The sequence below is a fragment of the Capricornis sumatraensis genome, chromosome 23 (genome assembly GCF_032405125.1).
Source record: "Capricornis sumatraensis isolate serow.1 chromosome 23, serow.2, whole genome shotgun sequence".
Taxonomy (NCBI): Eukaryota; Metazoa; Chordata; class Mammalia; order Artiodactyla; family Bovidae; genus Capricornis; species Capricornis sumatraensis.
This window is the reverse complement of record NC_091091.1, coordinates 49,382,646-49,402,272: the sequence shown is the minus strand read 5'-3', so window position 1 is coordinate 49,402,272 and position 19,627 is coordinate 49,382,646. Positions and strand designations below refer to the sequence as shown.

General features: G+C 45.8%; 1 protein-coding gene across 2 annotated transcripts in view; it reads right to left on the bottom strand.

Moving 5' to 3' along the window:
- Positions 1 to 943: 943 nt before the first annotated feature.
- GLRX3 (glutaredoxin 3) overlaps positions 944 to 19,627 on the bottom strand; it is a 31,972-nt gene continuing 13,288 nt past the window's right edge. The window contains exons 3-11 of one of the 2 annotated variants that reach the window (XM_068961480.1): positions 18,702 to 18,776; positions 17,818 to 18,019; positions 12,865 to 13,037; positions 12,326 to 12,387; positions 10,155 to 10,212; positions 8,465 to 8,517; positions 5,927 to 5,966; positions 5,727 to 5,819; positions 944 to 1,160 (exon numbers count right to left, since the gene is read on the bottom strand). In XM_068961480.1, coding sequence (XP_068817581.1) covers positions 1,110 to 1,160; positions 5,727 to 5,819; positions 5,927 to 5,966; positions 8,465 to 8,517; positions 10,155 to 10,212; positions 12,326 to 12,387; positions 12,865 to 13,037; positions 17,818 to 18,019; positions 18,702 to 18,776 — 807 coding nt within the window. In that variant the 3' untranslated portion in view covers positions 944 to 1,109. The remainder of the gene's footprint in view (positions 1,161 to 5,726; positions 5,820 to 5,926; positions 5,967 to 8,464; positions 8,518 to 10,154; positions 10,213 to 12,325; positions 12,388 to 12,864; positions 13,038 to 17,817; positions 18,020 to 18,701; positions 18,777 to 19,627) is intronic. The other variant, XM_068961481.1, reaches the window with a different exon arrangement.

Sequence of the window (19,627 nt, the reverse complement as noted above, 5' to 3'; positions counted from 1 at the left end):
CCATGCAGGCGGGGAGCTGGCAGAGCCGGCCCGTGGGGAGGCCCCTGCTCCCTGGCAGACAGCAGTGATGCTCAGCCTTTCTATCCACACGCACACCTGCTCCGCAAGAATCTGACCTCACTAGAGCCCTGAAACAGCACCGGCCTGCAGTCTGCTCCCAACAGAGCTCGGCCTCGGGTAGCATCTGGATGACACCCCATCGCCTTCCCCGCTGACATCTCTTGGATGCTGGGAACTTGGCAGAGTCTAGTAACATGGCACCAGACTCAGCCTTCTGTTTAAGGCATGCACGGCAGGGACCTAAAGGAGTAACTGTGTTTTCAGCATGTTAGATTCAGAATCAAAAATACTACTGCAACGTTCACAGACTTCTGGATGTTCTCAACTTATTTAAGGACTAAGTATTTTTAGTGCAAGGATTAGAGTAAGTTGTGATGTGTAACAACCCAACACCACCATCCTGCTCTCTGCCAGGCTACCTATCCTTGGACAAGTTCTGAAAGAAATCTGCTGACACCCCACTGAGAAGCCCCCTCCTCTGGGAGGGTCCCAGGTGCTACGCTGCTGGGGCTGACATAGGTCCTGAGTCTGCAGGTGCCGATGTGGACCCAGCCATTTCACCAGGGCCCCGCTCAGTGATGCTCAGAAAAAGCCCTCCAGCAGGATTTTCTGAGCTGTAAAAAGATCTTCGGCCAGTGAGGGGAGCCATTGGTTTGGTCTATGAGTGGCTCTAAATGCTGGTGCGGTTCAGATTCTCAAGTTCCCCACTCTCTGAAGACTTTATTTCTTAACTGCAAGATGCCCACAGATGATGAAAAAGAGATGAAAAGTGGGTTAGTTACAGTAACTACACACCTAACATCACTATAGACACACTTTTTTACACAATTTTAATTTTTTATTTTTAATTGAACTTGAAGATGTTTATTGTGTTCTAATTTTGGTGGAAAAAAGGTCACATACGTTATTTAGCACAGCCTTGTGAAACATACAAAGCGTAACTGCGGATGAGCGTTTTCTCCTCCTGGTCCGTTTCTGAGGACTAAACCACGAACTGCTCCGCTGAAGGGAGCCTTCCTGCAGTGGGTGGGCACCAAGTCTACCATTCACTAGTTTTCTCCTTTCAGTATAGGCAGCAACTCCCCATTTTCTTTCAATTCCTGAAAATAAAGAATGAAACAGTATCATGCATACGTATATATAGAAAATGAAAACGTCTGAACAGTGGCAGGTCGCATCTGTATCAGAGAACCCGAAGAAACGCCTCACTGGGCGCAGACTCCAGACCACCAGCACAGTCACGCTAAGGGCACCGCCATCAGAGCCGCAGGCTCACTGTCGCCTTACAGGACTGGAGTTAGAAGGTGTCCGAAACCCACAGACCTTTCAGCATTAGCAGCACAGCGACTGGAACACAACAGTGAAGCTTCCTATTTAAACAACCGCACTTAACGGGGAAAATGAACTTTAAGTGACTGAAGGAACACCAGGTCCACTCAGATACGATGCACATGACGCCTGCTGCCCTCCAGGCAGTAACGAAGCTTCCTGGTTTCAACCCAACCTGGAAAAACCAGGCACTGGTCTATAAATGTAAAGGCCGGGAACCATTACAAAGCTGAAGTATTCCGAAAGGGTCTGTGCCTACCTTTCAGATCTCAAATTGGAACACAGCCATCATGTTTAAAATGTGACGGTGGAGGATAAATAAGATTTTCTAGTTTCAGATAAACAATTTGACAGGACATTTCAAGTTATTCTAAAGCTTCATGAACATCAATAAAACCACTAAAATCCACTGGCACTCTCTCTGGATTAAACCCAGACAGGCAGGTCTTGGGATCTGGTACCCATTTAACAAGCAGACATCCGGCTACATCAGGAAGCCACGCACAACCTCTCGGAGCACATGACCTGGAGGCAGCCGGCCATGCAGCTCGACGGCTGGCTGGGCGGGTGGGCCTGACAGGAGACCGGGACGCAACGGCTCCCTGGCCAGGAGGGGGCACACCACTCCCCTAACTTCCGACTGTTTCCGGACCTGCTGGGAGGGTATCAGGCAGTGACCTATGGGAAGCACCTGACTCTCAACTGATTTTGCGTCCCAAACTCTGCAGTGGCACACTGTCCACTCTTCAGAGCTAATGTTAGCTCTCTGCATCTATGCTAACCAGGCGACGTTTTTCTCCAGACATCAGCCTGGCAGTCACTCAGTCACCAGATTATCCATTCACTCATCACCCACCCATTCAACCAAACCAGCACTCACGGCTCATGGTGAGGAAGCCAGGGGTGAGCCATCAAAACACAGCTAAGGCTTTAAGTAACATAAAGATGAAGAGCTGCCCTCTACCAGAACAGACCAACACAGCAACATAACATCAAACCTGTTACCTTCTCAGAGAACTGTCAGCAGTATCACAAATTTCCAGACATGTAAGTTCTTAGCAGGTGAACATAAGAAGTCATGTAACACACACTGTTACACACCTAAAAAGAACCTGCCCACGCAGCTCAGCTTCAGGGTGAAATGAGACATCTTCACCGCATCTCCCCCAGAGCTGCAGCGGCTGAGGACAGGCTCGGGAGCGCCTGGGCTCTGAACACTGCCTGTGCCTCACAAACACAAGCAGATACAGGACCACAAACGCAGACCGAGTTTTGCTGCCTTGGGGCTGTTCCCAGCTACTGTGGTCTACGTTTTTTCCCTCCAGAAAGGAGAGTTTACGGGGGAAATGATTCACTGGTTTCCTCAAGAAGCATGACGTCAAACCTGGAACTCAGCAGGAGATCAAACCTGGGCAGTGAAACCTCAGGACCGCAGCTCTGGGACTCGGAAAAGCTGCCAGCCCTCAGCGCTGAAGGCCCCCAGGGCTGGGCCAGAGCTCCTCCACGAGACGACGGCGTTAAGTCAAAACCTTAGAGGGGCAGCAGCAACCAAGCCAGCAGGTTATAAGACAACCCAAGGCAGCAGCATGTACTCCCTGCTTTCCACTTAAAGCGTCAAGGCCCTGGCCTCAAACACAATCCTCCAAGTGGCCAGGCCGAGGAGGGCCTGAACCCCGCAGCTGCACTCACCCTCCTCCAGGAGGCCGCCCCACAGCCTCACCGCTGCCACCGCACTGCGGCTCCGGGGGGCGGCTCCAGGGAGGCTTCCAGGATGCTAAAGCTGCAGCTGCCCCCTGTTGTCCTGGGCTACCCTGAAGAGCTCCAGAACACATGTGTGATACCAGGAGGGGTGCCCTACATTCTGGACTTGAAATCCTGAAGTCATGTCTGTTTAAAATTCACTTAGAATTTACTTAAAGCCAGTATCTAACAGAAGCAGAAGATATTAAGAAGAGGTGGCAAGCATACACAGAAGAACTGTACAAAAAAGATCTTCATGACCCAGATAACCATGATGGTGTGATCACTCACCTAGAGCCAGACATCCTGGAATGTGAAGTCAAATGGGCCTTAGGAAGCATCACTATGAACAAAGCTAATGGAGGTGATGGAATTCCAGCTGAGCTATTTCAAATCCTGAAAGATGATGCTGTGAAAGTGCTGCACTCAATATGCCAGGAAATTTGGAAAACTCTGCAGCGACCACAGGACTGGAAAAGGTCAGTTTTCATTCCAATCCAAAAGAAAGGCAATGCCAAAGAATGCTCAAACTACCACACAATTGCACTCATCTCACACGCTAGCAGAGTAATGCTCAAAATTCTCCAGGCCAGGCTTCGGCAATACGTGAACTGTGAACTTCCAGATGTTCAAGCTGGTTTTAAAAAAGGCAGAGGAACCAGAGATCAAATTGCCAACATTCGTTGGGTCACAGAAAAAGCAAGAGAGTTCCAAAAAAGCATCTACTTCTGCTTTATTGATTACGCCGAAGTCTTTGACTGTATAGATCACAACAAACTGTGGAAAATTCATCAAGAGATGGGAATATCAGACCACCTGACCTGCCTCCTGAGAAATCTGTATGCAGGTCAAGAAGCAAGTTAGAACCAGACATGGAACAACAGACTGGTTCCAAACTGAGAGGGGAACACATCAAGGCTGTAGGCTGTCACCCTGCTTATTTAACTTATATACAGAGTACATCATGAGAAACGCTGGGCTGGACGAGGCACAAGCTGGAATCAAGATTGCTGGGAGAAATATCAGTAACCTCAGATACGCAGATGACACCAGACAGTGAAGAGGAGCTAAAGAGCCTCTGGATGGAAGTGAAAGAGGAGAGTGAAGAAGCTGGCTTAAAGCTCAACATTCAGAAAACTAAGATGATGGCATCCAGTCCCATTACTTCATGGAAAATAGATGGGGAAACAGTGGAAACAGTGACAGATTTTCTTTTCTTGGGCTCCAAAATCACTGCAGATGGTGACTGCAGTCATGAAATTAAAAGATGCTTGCTCCTTGGAGGAAAAGCTACAACCAATACAGACAGCACACTAAAAAGCAGAGACATTACTTTGCCAACAAAGATCCATCTACTCAAAGCTATCGTTTTTCCAGTTGTCATGTATGGATATGAGTTTTGGACTATAAAAATAGCTGAGTGCCAAAGAATTGATGCTTTTGAACTGTGGTGTTGGAGAAGACTCTTGAGAGTCCCTTGGACTGCAAGGAGATCCAATCAGTCCATCCTAAAGGAGATCAGTCCTGGGTGTTCATTGGAAGGACTGATGTTGAAACTGAAACTCCAATACTTTGGCCACCTGATGGGAAGAACTGACTCCTTGGAAAAGACCCTGATGCTGGGAAAGACTGAAGGCGGGAGGAGAAGGGGACAACAGAGGTTGAGATGGTTGGATGGCATCACCGACTTGATGGACATGAGTTTGAGCAAGCTCTGGGAGTTGGTGATGGACAGGAAGTCTGGTGTGCTGCAGTCCATGGGATCCCAGAGTCGGACACGACTGAGCCAGCCAAACAAGGAAGTTCATCATCAAACACACAGGAAAACAGAACCCTTGAAATACACTGACAACCTGACAGAGGTCTCAGCTTCTGAGCATCTGAGACCAGTCGGGGACCTGGAGATGACCTCATGCAATCCTGAGGTCAGTGACCTCAGGCCTCAGTGGCACAGCTAGCAGGGCCAGGCCAGCACTGTGTCCCAGGCCCCCGCCCTTAGCCTGGCACTCTTTACTCCATCACCGAGTACATGTGAGTAAGGCAACTGAAATGACACCAGAAAGTAATAAAATTATAGTAATATAAATGTAACAGGGCAGGAGAACTTCAGAAGCAGATGCAAAACAAACATTTCTGGATGAAAAAATCTAAGATTCACAGACAAGAGGAGCCTGAAGGATACAGAAAGCATATTTAAATATGGACTATGCAAGGAAACTCAAAGTTGAGACAGGGCGGAAAGAAGCTAAAACGTGGAAGAACTTAGAGTGCCATGTGAGTGAAGCAGGGCTGGAGCCTGGCCACGCCCAGAGCTGCTCTGAGTGCTGAGTCTCTCTGGGGACCCTGGCTGGCAGCTCTTCAGAACCAGAGCAAAGGACCTAGTGGGCAGGAGAGGCCATACAGAGAGGGGCTGATTCTGACTGGCTCCGGTGAGAGGTAAGAGACAAGATATTCTTGTTGGAGAGATGGTAGCTCTGGGCTGGAGTGATCAGACACGAGGCCAGAAAAGGACACCAAGGACAAGTCCAGTGAAACAATAGTTTTCATACACGCTCAGGCTTTCATTCCTCCAGGCTCCCAGTGATTCCTGACCTCACCTTAACGATGTCCAGTCCTCCGACAAGCTCCCCCTTCACATACAGCTGAGGGTACGTCGGCCAATTGGAGTAAGCTTTTAATCCTTGCCGAACCTACGGAAACAACAGGAACCCTGAAATCATCCTATCAGATTAGAATAAATGACAATCCTAATGATTAAAACTAAGACAAAAGACAAAACCTAAAACACAGAACTTACTTCTTCATCCTCCAATATATCAAATGTCTCATATTCAATCCTACAAAAAGGAGAAAACATTTTAACAAGAAATACAGTTTCAGACAAAAATTATAAACTCTATTTGGTGTTTCAGAAACAGTCAGGAAAAGTAAAACTATTTCGATGCTAACAAAATTTGGGGAAAAACAGAAATTATTTTACTTCTTTATCTGTCTTGTACTTGACAGAATAAGTCATCCCAAAACAGAAATTTTTCTGGATTTTCTCTGCTTCGGGAGCAAGAGGGGGCAGCCTTGCAGCGCCCAGGGATGGAGGCTGGGAGTTCACCAGCGGGGGGCACACCCCAGCCAGCTCCCCCGCTGGGAATGAGCCTCCCTCAGAGCATGCAGAACACGCGTGCTTCCCCCACGACGCCTGCAGCCAGCGCGAGGGCTGTGGCTTGATGCCGTGTCATGACGCTACTTGTACAAATGAGTGAGAATTCAACCACAGCTACGCAGGAGGATTTCATTACAAGGTGGTCAAGGAATTAGCAAGCATGTGTGACTGGATCCCTGCAGGAAGACTGTGAGTGCATGTGCAATTTCAAACCCTGGCCAAAGAAAATGCCACATATGAAAAAACGAATTTCACTTTCCATAAAACCAAAGCCATTTTCATAGGGAAATCCTGTTTACTTAATACACAAGCTAAGCTAAGTCACTTCAGTCGTGTCTGACTCTGTGCGACCCCATAGACGGCAGCCCACCAGGGTCCCCCATCCCTGGGATTCTCCAGGAAAGAATACTGGAGTGGGTTGCCATTTCCTTCTCCAGTGCATGAAAGTGAAAAGTGAAAGTGAAGTTAAATCGCTCAGTCATGTCCGACTCTTAGCGACCCCATGGACTGCAGCCTACCAGGCTCCTCCATCCATGGGATTTTCCAGGCAAGAGTGCTGGAGTGGGGTGCCACTGCCTTCTCCAACTTAATACACAAGTTCCAAAGAAAACGGTCCATAATGCAAGAAAGAGTCAAAAAAAAGAACTTCACAGGGTAAATCAGCAACAAGTATCAAGAATGTAATGTCTGAAAGAAGAGCAAAAAAGATTAAAAAAAGAAAAACAGAACCACACAGTGTAAGTCTCCCTTCAAGTTGAACTAAAGAGGCAGATCTCCTAATTGACACAGTATGATAAAAAACCCTGAGTTCTGGAACTGCCCCTGATACAAGGGATCTAAGAAGTGCTGGGCCTACATGTGCACAGGTGTGGCGAGTCACAGCTGCCAGAACACCTCCTGAAGTTCCCTGAAAGGGCGCCTCCCACGCCCCAAGGCACATGGGGGTGCTCAGCCCCTCGGGGCACATGTCTTTCCTCGGAAGGGACAGACAAGAGCAAGGATGGAGGAAAGGAACAGAGCGCTAGAAGCGCCCCCACATTCCAACAGCCCCAGCAGGACCACAGTCCTCCACGTCAACAGACCCTGGAAGGGTTCAGCCAGCCTGGAGTCGGGAAGGTACTCCGTCCCAAAGAAGCTTCCTGCTCTGGGGGAACTGGTGCTTCCAATCCAATCCGGCTTAGACAGACATGGGACAGAAAGTGGGGATGGAGACTTTCCACCAAATACTTAGGCTGTAATGGGCCCAGGACTGTCCCTGTTCTGAGACCAGGATGGGAACCCCAGGGGACTAGCTGGCACTGAGGACAGGTGGCCTGAGGGTGACTCACAGGAGACGTGGCAAAGGGAAGAAAGTGACCAGAGCCGCGCCAGCCTCGACTTGCAGCCCAAGGCAGGGTGAGGATGGGGCAGCTGGAGGCCGGAGCACAACAGCAACCAGTCTCTCCTCTGTGAAGTATCACAGTCATTTGAACAGAATGACTGTTCTTTTATCCCGAAAGTTGCATTTGGGGCTGTGTTACTCCGCCCAGCCTAAGAATGCCACACACTTCAAAGGTGACCTTCCCTGTCATGTCACAGGAGTCTATCTAAAGCTACAGTTAGAATCCTTACAATACGGAAAAGAGGCAGTTGAAAATAAGGAAGAAAAATAAGCAAAAACATTGGGCAACACAGAACAGGTGCTAAATATCTCTAAATAGGTGGTTTGACCACAATTCCAGTTTTCTTACCTGGCAGCTTCGTCACTGAGATCAAAAGCATGAGCCCCACAATCTGATTTACCCACCTCTCAGACTCAGATAACGGATCTTCCTGTGCTTCCTGTTTCACAAACTATTTGGAAGCTAGAATATTTTTTTTGAAGAAAATTAAAAATCTATAATACACTTTCCCTAAAATATCTTTATGCATGCTAAGAACTCAGTTATCAATTTTCCTCTGGGAAAGTAGACAAATAGTTATCTCAGTGTCTGCCAAAACACCTCCTTTATGTCACCAACAGGTTGATATTGGTCAAAAAAATTCTACTGCGGTCTACGTTAAAGGATTCACAAAATGCTACAGCAAAAATAGATAGATAGAAATACATGAACAGATATAACAACTAAGAAGAATCAATGTCAGAACTGGAAAGTTAGAATTTCTTAAATACACTCTCTGAAAACAAGATTTACTTACCCAGTACTATTTAGTATTTCCAAAATCTGTCTGCTGAAGCCACACTTAGCTTCCTAAATTTAGGAAAAAAACACAAACTTTAGAATGCACTGCATGCCAACACAGCCCTCGGGCGCGGCCCTGCCTGAGGCTCTGCCGGGGGGATGGCACTGCAGAAGACGGCCGGCTCCCAGGGCCTCCTCGTACCAGAGCCGACGGAAGGATGGGACCCGCCCCTTCAAGAAGGACCCATCCAGACGTCCCCCCAGGGGCGCGGCCGCCAGCCTGACTCGGGCTTGTCACCACCGGAGAGGACTGTGTTCCGACACTGTCACCTCGTGATCAAAAACCTCCCGAGCCAAACCCTGCCGCAGCCGCCGCTGCTCCACTTCACGCAGACCCAGAGCCGCAACGCCTCCTTTCTTAAGTGGTTGAAATCATCCCTTTTCTAGTTCCACTTTTTAAACGTATGTTTACATTATGGAGTACCAAACTTTTATGAGGTTATAGAAAAGTCTAACAGTTTTTTTCATGCCAGAGGATCCCAAATCCCAGTCCTATAGAAAAGACTTGGCACCATGTAAACATCTTACCCAGGTACCATGTAAACATCTTAACCAGCACTCACAATTCCATTCCCTGAATTCATGATTACTTCCTGGGCTTCCAGGAACAAAATATAAAAATCTGCTTTAAATAACCTCCAAGAAGGAAAAAAAAAGGTGACTGGGAATTGCTAACTTCCTCTCCTTTGTTTTAATAAATACAGTGAAACAGTCAAGGAATCTAGGTCCTAATCTAGTGACCCCAATATGGTGAAATGCATATCACCACATCTTCCTAGTTACTATTACTTCCACTGTAACAGCTATGTTTACTAGTTACATAAGCTGTACTAGTTATACACATTTCCCAGAATGACTCTATATCATTCTGCCACCCACTAGAGGGGACCCTGAAGCTCTGGGGCGAGTGGCTTCCCGACACACCCCACTGGACAGGTGAGGCAGATGGAACCGCCTCCGCCCAGCCTTCCAGAGTCCTCCTGTCCTCTGCCCAACCCTGCCCACCTCAGCACCAGGTTAGAACCAAGGAAAGTAACAGGGGCTGGCTTCTAGAGATCACCCATCTAATTCAAATACTCAGGATAGATGATTTTGATCAACCTATCAGTAGAGGTGAGCTATCAAACTTGATATGCAAAATGATGCACAATCAACACAGCTTTCATCCATCACAGGGACAAGAACCACCCAATTACAAATAAAAACTGTCAAACCATCCCACTCATTCATCAAACACGTTCCGAGCCCCCAGATGCAGCCTTGCTCCTTCCTGCATCGCCAGCACTTTAGACCAAGGTCCAGGGCTGCAAACCAGGAAACCGTGAGGTTCCCAGCCCCGAAGTGCACGTTCTGGGAGTAGACAGCAGCTAATGGAACCGCCCAGTGCTGGCTGGCAGTGCTGACCACATCCACTGACAAAGTTCGGCAGCAGAAAGAAAGGCGCCCTGCTGAGATGCTGATGATAAAGTCAAGGAAAATGGAGATTACTTTGTTTGATCTCCATAAGCACCAATTAAGGCCTAGATAACTTCCTGCTACCACTACAGCTTCATCAGCTAAAGCTGGAAAAAAGATTTAAGTGTCCCCTTGTTGCAGATGTTAACATCAAAAGAAATTACAAATAAAACCATTTTTGAGTTCTTTACCTGTTTGTTTCCTTTCATAAAAAGCATCACAGAAGCTTTATTTGTCAGTACTTTGAGCCTGAAGAGAGAAAATTGATATGTAAGGGCTCAGCTCAATTATTAACCACCACTTCCGCTCCGCTTCGCAGATACCGTGCACATTTGAGGGACGGCAGGATGAGAGTTCACAGCACTGAGTGTATTAAACAAGCAAGCGCACTGGCATTCCCCTTTATTTTGCTGTCTCCCTAAGCCACTGTAAAACACAATATGGCTTTTTAAGGCAACAAATGTGCCTTCAAATTGCAAATTTAAGCCCATCAACTCACAGAACTAAAAAAATAATAATAACCAACTCAGTAAGGAATTGCTCAATAAGGGACGCACAGGCTGAGCCCACCCGGAATTCCCAGAGCTAGACTCGTGTGTCCTTTCCCATCACGAGGCCGGCACAGCCCCACACTCTTCAAGCCCACAAGGTCCCACCTGGAGGGAGACGCGCTCAGCATCAGTTGCTGAAGTCTAATGCTCTCCTCTCGACTTTATACATCTTTCAAACCTCCTGATCTAGCTTGCTGTCCCAAACGCTGACCATCCGCACACACCCTGGAGTCCACGGCAGATCTCAGGGCCCACCCCCATCAGGACCAGACGCCCTGCGGGGGTCCCAGCACCGCCCTCTCCTCCTTCCACATGCTCTCGAACACTCGCGGCTCCAAATCTCCTCAGAGGAAAATGGTCTCACACATGAAGCACGCGAATCACGCACAAAGCTGCGTGACACACGCTTTCACATGGTGCAAGCAGCCACTTTTCAGGAAGCGCCCACGCCCTCACCTGGAGACCCAACTACTGGGATCCAGGGAACCAAAACAGGCCCCTCTGTCCCACAGAGATGCAGCCGAGGCCAGGGACTCGGGCCCCGACACCGCGCTTTCCAGGAGCCCTTTAAATTATGGCTCCAAGCGTACTGCCGACTATCTTCTGTATAACTCCAGCCAGTCACCTTCTGGCGCCTGAACACAGCACAGTAGGAAAGAGCGGCCTACTGAAAGCAGGGACACAGACAGCAGCAAAGACGTGCTCAACACAGAGGGAAGTAAGCCAAGAAAACCCAAGCACGTCTGGAGACAGGCCTCTGAGGCCACGGCCCTCGGCGAGCCACCCAGGCTTTAGAGCAAACCCTAGCCCGGGACACGAGAGTGCCACAGGGGCCAGGAAGGCACGAAGGGTGCATGGCGAGTGTGCACGCCACCTGAGTGTGCATGCCACCTGAGAGCACGTGGCACTTCCAGGTCAGCTCGACATCCACGCCAACTATGAGGAGCGCTGTACTAACCAACACAGGTAAGCAGACACTTGGAGGAAATCCCAGAATGTCAAAGGAGAGGAAAATCAGGAGAGGAAGTTTTACCTTAGAAACTCAAGCCCCAACCATAAATGGTTGATACGCTGCTGTATTTCAAAATAAATTGCTTTTTAATCCTCTACATTAATATTTATTATAACTACTTATTACAATTAATATTTATTAAAATTAAAATCCTACAGACCCAAGTCCAAACTTTCTGTAAGTCAGAATCTCTAAAAGCAGATTGAGACCCTTCATAAGACAAAGCAATTTCACAGTTCCAAACAAAACCTCCTTCAATTTTAAGTTACCACGGTCCTAAGAATGGCAATGAGAAATCCCAGAGTCTCCACATGACCTCCACATTCAACATACCATCACTGGGGTCGCACAGAGTTGGACACGACTGAAGCGACTTAGCAGCAGCAGCAGCAGCAGCACAGAGCTCTACCAAGATGGAGACAGCAGCCAGCCCAAGGCCACGACCCAGGAAAACATGAGAAAGCAGCCTCAAGCTGTGAGCAGAACTGTCGCTAGAACCTAACACCAAGACTGGAGCCCAGCTCCAAATTGCAGAAGAGAGCTGCAATTTGGTCATTTCATGGTGACAGTGACATTTCTACAAAAACCAAGAATATCCTCCACATAATCGTTAAACTGGTGCAAAATCTTCTCCAGTCCAAATGAGACCTTTCTAAGTTTGCATGGTTAACTTTGTAACAATTATGACCTCTGCATACCATAGCACACCTCTGATTTCCATATACAAAGAGTAATACAAAAACTGAAAACTCAAGAATAGTTTTAAATAACAGCAGACTGAAACTTTAAACACACTTACCTTTCCTCTAACTTGGGGGCTTTGGGGCAAATCGTATCTAGTTCTTTAGATGCTTCTAGCTCCTAAAATAAACACATGTTTATTTATACATTTATTATAACAAATCTCCTCAGTCATACCGTAATATAAGATACCGGTGTATCACCTATTAGCGAATTCATTAGTGAATTTACGGGAGTGAATCAGAAATATTGTATTTATTCCAGATTCATAAATGTAGATTCTACAAAAATGCATACTCTTGATTTAATACAGCACTTATAAAAGTTGCTTAAATATGGAAATACCAAGCCAGTGGCTCAGTGGTAAAGAACCCGCCTGGCATGGCAAGACACACAAGTTCGATCCCTGAGTCCGTAAGATCCCCTGAAGGAAGAACCGGCAGCCCACCCCACTATCCTTGCCTAGGAAGTCCCATGGACAGAGGAGCCTGGTGAGCTTTAGTCCATGGGGCCCCAAAAGAGTCAGATCAGATACAACTTAGCGACTTAACAACAGTAAGCATGAAAACTCTCTACAACGGTTTTCTCAATTCTAACCTTGATTATATCAAGTCCTCCTATGAGCTCTCCAGAAACATAGAGCTGGGGATAGGTGGGCCAATTGGAATAGGTTTTGAGGCCCTGACGAACTTCTTCATCTGAGAAGATGTCGAAACTGCTAAACTGAATATTATGTTTGTTAAGAATTTCCACCATCTGCTTGCTGAAACCTGCACACAGAAAAAGAAAATAAAGAACTTTATTTCTCTCTGTCACGTACACAGAATTTTATGTTAATTCAGAGTGTACACTACCTGCTGAACACAGACAATCTGCCTCTGTTTTACCAATAATTCAGTTAGCATGGCTGACTAGTGTGTAAGGAGGAAACCAATTCCAAGAACCCCTTCTCTGGCCTTGAACCAGAGTTTTTTTAAAGTGTGTTTATTAATCCAAGTTCCCCCTCAATGTTAGGTACATTTTCATAGCAGGGGAAATGGTGCCGGCCCAACAGCACAGACCTCAAGCCCAGGCGCCCAGCTCCGCTCAGCAAGCGGAGGCCCCATGCAGGCCCGGAGGCCACCTCCCCCTCCCGCACTCTGCTATCAGTTGGGAGACTGGCCCGCAGTGCCCCCGCCCCCAGGCTCTGCTGTTCCGTGAATCTGTGAGCAGCAGCACTAGGCGGAAGAGAAACTCTGTAACTGCCATTCTCCACGACTGGACCATACTGGGAACCCCAGTTCTGTCTGGTTTCTGTTGTCCTTTGACTACTTCCTGTGTCTCCATTTCAATAGTTCTCCATTTTCATCATCCCTAAATAGAATAAATTAAAAATCAAGACAGCAATACGTTCTCCTCTAGTCTAAAATGACAGCACGTTGAATTTCAAAGCTGTCTCCTCTGCTGCTGTATAGGAACTGTCAATACACTGGCAGTACCCTTTCTCATCCCGTGTCATTACCTGACAGTTTCTTTTCTAAAACTATTTCTATTCCCCAAAGCATGTAATGTGATTTCTTTTTTTTTAACCACACTGCAGTGATGATCTTATGTTCCATGATTTCATTACACTTTTGTGACACATTTTTGTTCTGTGCTTTTCTGACACCATTTTCTTATTATGACATTAGTACTGAAGAGTAAGAGTGCGCATATCAGTCTTTTATAAACCTATTTAGTCTTGTCTGAAAAGAGGGTATTTTTCTTCCTATAAGCTGATTCTTCCTGATTGTTTTTCAACACTCTGTACTCCACTCTTTCACATTCCATCATTCTTCTTTCCAAATACAGTTGTAATCCACTGGAAAATAAACTACTCTTCAGATTCAAAATTCCTAGAAGGTAATAGCATCTGCAATTATTTTTAAATAAAATCAAATCATGAATCGGCTTTACCTGATGTCATGCAAAAGCACTTGTACTATTAAAATGTGGATCTATAACTGAGCTCCAGACATTTTGAGGTCTGCCATTCACTGAGATGAAGCATCAGTGTTTATTTGTATAGCACGTAAGCTGCTTTTCCTGCAACTGAAGTGTTAAGTTCATGTACAGCCTGAAGTAAAACACTGATTCTGAAATTTTTTCATTCATCTGGGAGTTCATTAGTAAACAGCTAACGGCTGATTGCTGATGGTTATTCTGTTGCCAATATATTAACTCATTTCTACTGTAACTGACTGAGGAAAAGCTTTAGTTTTGCTTTAGGCAACTACATCCAGACTAGAGAGACTGACTGGTAGTGTTTCATTTTTAAGGGTTAAAGTGGCAGACTGGAAATGTTATGCTTAAGGATAAAGTAGAAGGCTTTATTTTAATAACAAAATAGTTACACACATTTTTTTAAGAAAAATGCACGAATGCAGTGAAACTATTTAGAACTAGAAAAACCATGTTTAACCGTTATAGAACCACCATTTTTCTCCACAATCATTTCCACTCATGACAGAGGACATGAAGACGGAGCCTAACTGCCACATTTCATCACTATCTAAGAACAATAAAACCCTAAAGAATACGCTTCGGAATCTGTAACGTTTCCATGTTTGATTTAAAAAGTGAAACCCAATTAGATGACTCACTGCAGAAGAAATTTCTGCACTGTGGTTCAAACACCTTTTGCTTCACTAAAAGCGCCGTCAGAGGAAACAGATGCGAGAGCTCCCAGATAACTTAATTAGCCCGCAAGATCAAGGATCTATCATTCTGTTTTAAAAGATGCACATCTCAGTGTGCCTCGAAAATCACCCTATAGCACGACAGCCTTCTCTCCTGTCCTCCTGGGCAGCACAGACAAAGGGCAGTCTAATCCTCTGACGACTGACTGAGGCCCTATCAGCATGCCAGGCTCCTGAGACAGGAACCATCCTACAGGTAGGGCCCAGAAGTGAGGGGTGAGAAGACAGAGGTGTGCAGCGTACACCTCTGGCTGTACACAGGGGCTGGGCTGAGTCCAGGGAGACCCCAGGGCAGACCCTGAAACGGCTGTCAAGGTTTCCCTGACAGAAAGTTTAAGCGTTATTCATTCATGTTTTTCTGTTTTCCTGAAAGCAAGGTGTGGACCCGCTAATCAAAACTCAAGTGTAGCTCTATTCTCAAAGGGAATCCAAGGGAGCAATGCGTGTTGATGACAGCAGTGTTTTCAAAGTGAATTCTGTGCAAAGTATGGAAATACCAGCCACCTGAGTTCATGAGAGCTGATGGCCATTCTTTTATAAAGAAGAGTCTGCCTAGGCCTCATCTCTAATGTACCGTCAGAAAACCAAAAGCAATTTTCCACTACACAAGCTCAGAAAGGAAGAGGGTAAAAGAGAACAGTTTCAAGACAAAGACAGTGTCTGGAGCCATGCACACAGACAAGGGCACACAGTTAGAGAGCAGCGCCAGTGACGGAGGCGGCAGGGCCCAGGCGCAGCGGAAGACCCCGGTTAGGCCCTGACTAGACGCTTCTGTAAAGGATACCAATACTCCAAAATAGTGTTTACTATGCGTGACAGAAAGACACGCTGTCACAGAAACCAAAATGCTGGGAAACAGAAAAACCTACTAAAATGTGGTTAAAAACATTCTAAATAACATAGGAATAATAAGGAATGAAACTGTGTTTATCATATGTATCTAAAAATCTTTTATATCTCCCAAGTAGTATCTAAATGTATATAATATAGTGTATATGATAGTGTATAATATAGAGCAATAATATATTGCTCTGAAATGTTTCAAAGCTTCTTTTTCATTCTAACTCATTATTTGTACAGCCTGCTAAATGCCACTCAGGCGGTTAATATAAAGATGGCTAGAAATACCTCATAAATTCAGCCTAATAAAGTAAATGGTAAGCAGAAAAATGATTATTTCTAAGTGTGATTCTATTTTATTTGAATACTCATTCCGCATCTGGATGGCTCTCCAAGGCTGACTCCTACCTCTGACACTACGAAGAACTGCAGGCGTGAGGAAGGCGGCCGACGTGAAGCTGGAGGCATCAGGGCAGGCACAGTCAACAGGCGGCCCGCCTCCCGGCATCCGGTCTGCGAAGCATTCCAGGACATCCCCTTCCCCTCTGCCGCTTCAGACCACCTTCCCCAGCTGCAGTTTCACCACCTGCCAGATTTACCTGCCAGGGAATCTCTTCATTCAGAAGAGATTAAGAGAATATCAGTGTTTTGCTCCCGAAGAAGATACCATGCTACTGGTTTTACTGTGGGCCTACTGTGCATAACCTGTCACACAGGCTGCTCCGCGCCGTACAGCCTGATGACGGTCCTGACTGGGACCCACGGGACTGCTTGTCGTGAGGTCAGCACAGAGAGTGCCAGAAACAGTGCTCCTGCCTGACGGGGAGAGGCAAACCAACATCCATTAAAAACAACCAACCAACACACAGAACCTCTCTGTGGCTCCCTCTGGTTAACTCTCACACAGACTGTTAGCCTTTCAGTACATAAACAGCAGGCATCTGACATGAAAATGCTGGCAAGGAAAATTTTCAAGCAGAACTGAGAAAGAAAGGAACCTTTTCTTTCTCTAAGACAGAATTCACCATGAAACTTTACATTTAAAACTAGACTTTTTTATAATTTAATAGGTAATTTGCTAACTATACAGGGAAGAATTTACAACTAACTTTACAGTGGAAGTTGGCTGTATTTATAAAGTCACACTGGACATGCAGTAATGACATCAATAACACATTTAATTTCCTTGCCACCTATCTTTAACAAATCCCTCCTGTGCAGTTGAAAGCAACATCCTTAGATTCTCAACAGCATCATCGAAAGGCATTAAATGCTCAATTATGCAGCATAATAATGTTGCACGAGGCACAGTAAAAAGAACACAACATAAATTCAATACCAGAGGGGCCAAATAACTCTGAAAGTTACTTAAGGACAAAACTCCATGCATATCTGAGGCAAGACGGTAAGAGTGACTATAAGCCACAGGATTAGGAATCTTTAAATCCCGAGAAGCAATGAACTGGAAATGACGGCGATGGGTGAACAGTGTCATCAGAAGCTGAGAGGCAACAGGAAAGGCAAGAGCATACAGGGAGGACACTGGAACGCTACCGCCATTCTGTGCGTTTCTGACCTGCTGAATCTGAACCATACGCATAAAAGGAGGCTGCCAAGAAAGAGAAGGTGAGTATTAAGAGCAAGGTTAACTGAACAGACCAAAAGCCTATTCATGGAGACAGCAATATGGTGGCCAGGACTCAATCCCAACTTGCTACTCAGTGACAGCAGATCGCCCTCACCGAGAATTAGGCAGACAACAAAGGTTTTGAATTAGATGATTTCCATGATGTCTTTTGATTCCAACATTCTCCAGGTCTTCACTGCAAACAAGTCCTCATCGCCTAACTACAGAGTCCACTGGAAATCACCACCTCTCTGCTCTTCTAAGGGTGTCTGACCGCAAGCATCGGTAGGTGTCCAGCACAGTCCGCACAGAGCACGTGGTCTCAAGCCCAAGCCCTGTGCGGCGTGGCTCGGAGCAGCCCCTTACCGCAGCGGGGCTCCTGAGGCGTCCCCTTCATGAACAGCATGCAGGGGGCGGCGTGGGTTAACTTCTTCAGGCGCAGGCTGAGGTCCTCCTTCGGGTGCTCATTACCACTGGGCGAGAAGGAGCCGCTAGACGCGTGTCGCTGAACCTTTTTGGTCAACTCTGGGGCATGGGCACCATCTAATCGGTCGATTTTCTGAGAATTCTAAAGTTAAAGAAGTCATTCAGAGTATGTATACATTCCTTCACCATCTATTTTAGGCTCCAAAATTATAACAAGCACAAGTCCATAGCTCTAGCCAGTATTTAAAGAGGTCAACACTATCACTGGAGAAATTTTTTAAAACTGGGATTGCAAACTGCCTGCTATGCATGTCAATTTTAGAAATAAATAGTTGGTTTCTTTTTTCCTTTTTGGAAACACTGGGAAAGCAGCACTACTCCTCAAACCTGATCAGAAAGGCTCTCCCCACCCCCGCTGCGGTCAAGCTATTATGAAGTACAATGAGGCACCTGGGGAACTATGGTGACACCCAGGGGTGCCCAGAAACACAGATTTGCACCCACTTCCTAAGAGAGTCATTAATCAAACCAGAAGCAGCAAGACGTTTCATCATATCCAAGCACATGCCCCAACCAACCAACTGCTGACCCAGCTCAGGGAACACTTTGGGTTTACAGCCATGGCTTCTGGTGGCTGGACCTCCACAGTCCATGTCACTTTCCCAGGACCCCGAGCGCAGGCAAGCAATGAGACTACAAGACAGGCTGAGGCGAGGAGCAAGCAAACACCTAGTGCTCAGCAATCAGGGGAAAGGGTGAAGGAACCGGCAAAGACAGCCCCACGGCACTCGACAAATAATCTCTTCCACCATTTTTATCCTTACCTTGAAAAACAGAAAGGTGGGAACAGAACTAATTTCATATTTCTCAGATACTTCAGGAACAGCTTCCGCTTCCAACTTTAAAATAAAAGAATTTAAGCATGATTATAAAAAGGTCTTTTCTTTTTAACTACTTCAACATGTAAATCAGTTTCACATGCATTATCCCTTCAGGTAGTTGACGTTTTTAAAGAGTACAGTACAAAAGTTTATGACACATTTACATTTAAATGAGACTCACTGGGCTGGCATGTCATCCACTGAGTCTGCGGTGTCAAAACAGGTTCAGAGGTTTTTATTTTGTTGCACATTTCAAAAGATGCCTGGAGGCTGTGAATAAAATTTTTGGTGCACTAGTGACCTAGTAAATTTTCAATCATATGCAGCTACTACTATATTGAAATCCATAAATCACTGACCCCAGTTATGTCATGATTACAGTGCTTATTTTCTGCCCACAGCAATTCGTGCTGTTTGCTCTATTGACTAATTTCAGGAGGCAGTACATCATGACTGACAGTTGCAGCCTTCTGCAAATTATGAAGCAAAAAGGAGTATTTCTTCAATAAACTATTGATGTCTGATAAGTTTTACTTTTAACTCCTGCAAGGCTGCTGAACCCTAAGCAGATAGTTATCTTGCTAGGTTACTTGCTTCTGGGTCTGTTCATACATTTAAATGCATTTTAAATAAGATGACCACATTCTATTTGAAAATCTCCTTGAAGCCCTTCAACAAGATCTGATGTGATATCTGACACATAAATTTAAACATATTTATTAGTAACACGCTCTCTAATAATGAGAATAAAATTACTATAAGCTTTTTATGTGGACTTTATATACTTTGAGAAAAACCAAGATATATTGTGTTTTTCCCTCACAGGACTGTCAATGTTAATACAAACTTTTAAAACCAATAAAAATCTG